Source organism: Penaeus monodon, chromosome 22, assembly GCF_015228065.2.
Source record: "Penaeus monodon isolate SGIC_2016 chromosome 22, NSTDA_Pmon_1, whole genome shotgun sequence".
NCBI lineage: Eukaryota > Metazoa > Arthropoda > Malacostraca > Decapoda > Penaeidae > Penaeus > Penaeus monodon.
In genome coordinates, this window is record NC_051407.1 from 7,119,332 (window position 1) to 7,120,649 (window position 1,318).

At 45.1% G+C, this 1,318-nt stretch overlaps 1 protein-coding gene across 1 annotated transcript; it reads left to right on the top strand.

Annotated features, from left to right (window-relative positions):
- The first annotated feature begins 136 nt into the window (after positions 1-136).
- On the top strand, positions 137-1,216 carry LOC119587255 (ATP-dependent RNA helicase A-like). Its single transcript, XM_037936008.1, has 2 exons — positions 137-148; positions 254-1,216. The coding sequence occupies exons 1-2, from the start codon at positions 137-139 to the stop codon at positions 1,214-1,216; spliced, it is 975 nt and encodes a 324-aa protein (XP_037791936.1).
- Positions 1,217-1,318: the final 102 nt, after the last annotated feature.

Here is a 1,318-nt window from a genome sequence, read left to right on the forward strand (position 1 = left end):
GCGAATGAAATGAATACCAATGAAAGGAAGAAGCGAATGTGAATGTAGTAAGTTTGGAAAGTAAGAGAAGCATGGACAGGTTGTCATTATTTGTATATAAAGGAACGCTCGGCCACCGACGGTATAGATCATCACGATGAAACTCCTGGTAAGTATGGTTTCAGATGATACAGTTCAAAAAGTGAGAGGAAATGCCGCATAATAATCTGTGTTATTAAACAAAGTAGGTATTTCAATGCGCATATATTTTCAGGTTCTATTCTTGTCTGTGATTGCCGGTGTCATCTCCAAGCCTCAGGGTTATAATTTGACTCCGCCTTCCGGTCCATCTTTACTCTCACGAAGATGCAGCAACAGACAGGTGTTACACGTGGACGGTAGATGCGTTACTCCAAGAGTGAACCGTCGTGTGTTTTTGTATGATGTGCCAAGAACTCCCACGCCAGTGGGTCCTCCCCCTTTCATCCCTGCACCAACCGTGGAGACTAATCTCTTATTCATCCGAACTCCCGAAGGAGGACAAGGGCCAGATCCCATCGTTGTACCACCTCCGCAACAGGAGCATGTATTGTACATCCTAAATAAGCAATCTGAAGAAGGCCAAAAGGTGATCGAAGTTCCAGCACCACCGCCTTCCGATCCTGAAGTGTACTTCGTTAACTACGCTGAAGGAGAGAATCCAACTCTTCCAAGTGGAGTGGATTTGCAGACTGCCTTGGATGCTGCTTCGGCTGGCAATGGTCAGGTGGTTGGGAGTTCTGAAGGCTTCGGAATCGGTGCGGCTGGGATAAGTGGTGGTTTCGGTAGCAGCAATGGTTTCGGACTTAGTAACGGTTTGGGAAGCAGTAATGGTTTGGGAAGTATCATTGGTTTCGGAAGCAGCAATGGTTTTGGAAGCAGCAATGGTTTTGGAAGTAGCAATGGTTTGGGAGGCAGCAGTGGTTTTGGAACCGTTGGTAGTCTTGGAAGCAGCAATGGTTTCGGCATTAACGGTGGTTTCAGAGGCAACATCGGTTTCAGAAGTGGCAATGGTTTTGCAAGCAGCAGTGGTCTCGGAAGCAGTAATGGTTTCGGAAGTATTAGTGATTTTTCATCAAGCAGTGTAGAAGGAAATAATGGCGGATTCAGCAGCGGCAGTGTCAGTGGTGCTGGAATCAGCAGCCTTTCAGGGATTGGACACACATCAACGCTCCCTAATCTGTACACAACACCTTAACAAGAAAAGCCAGTGATGTTAAATCTTGGAAATATATTTTTGTAAAAATCTGAATAAATCACAAAATGAACTTTAAATGTACAAGCTTCAACCTTCTTTCAA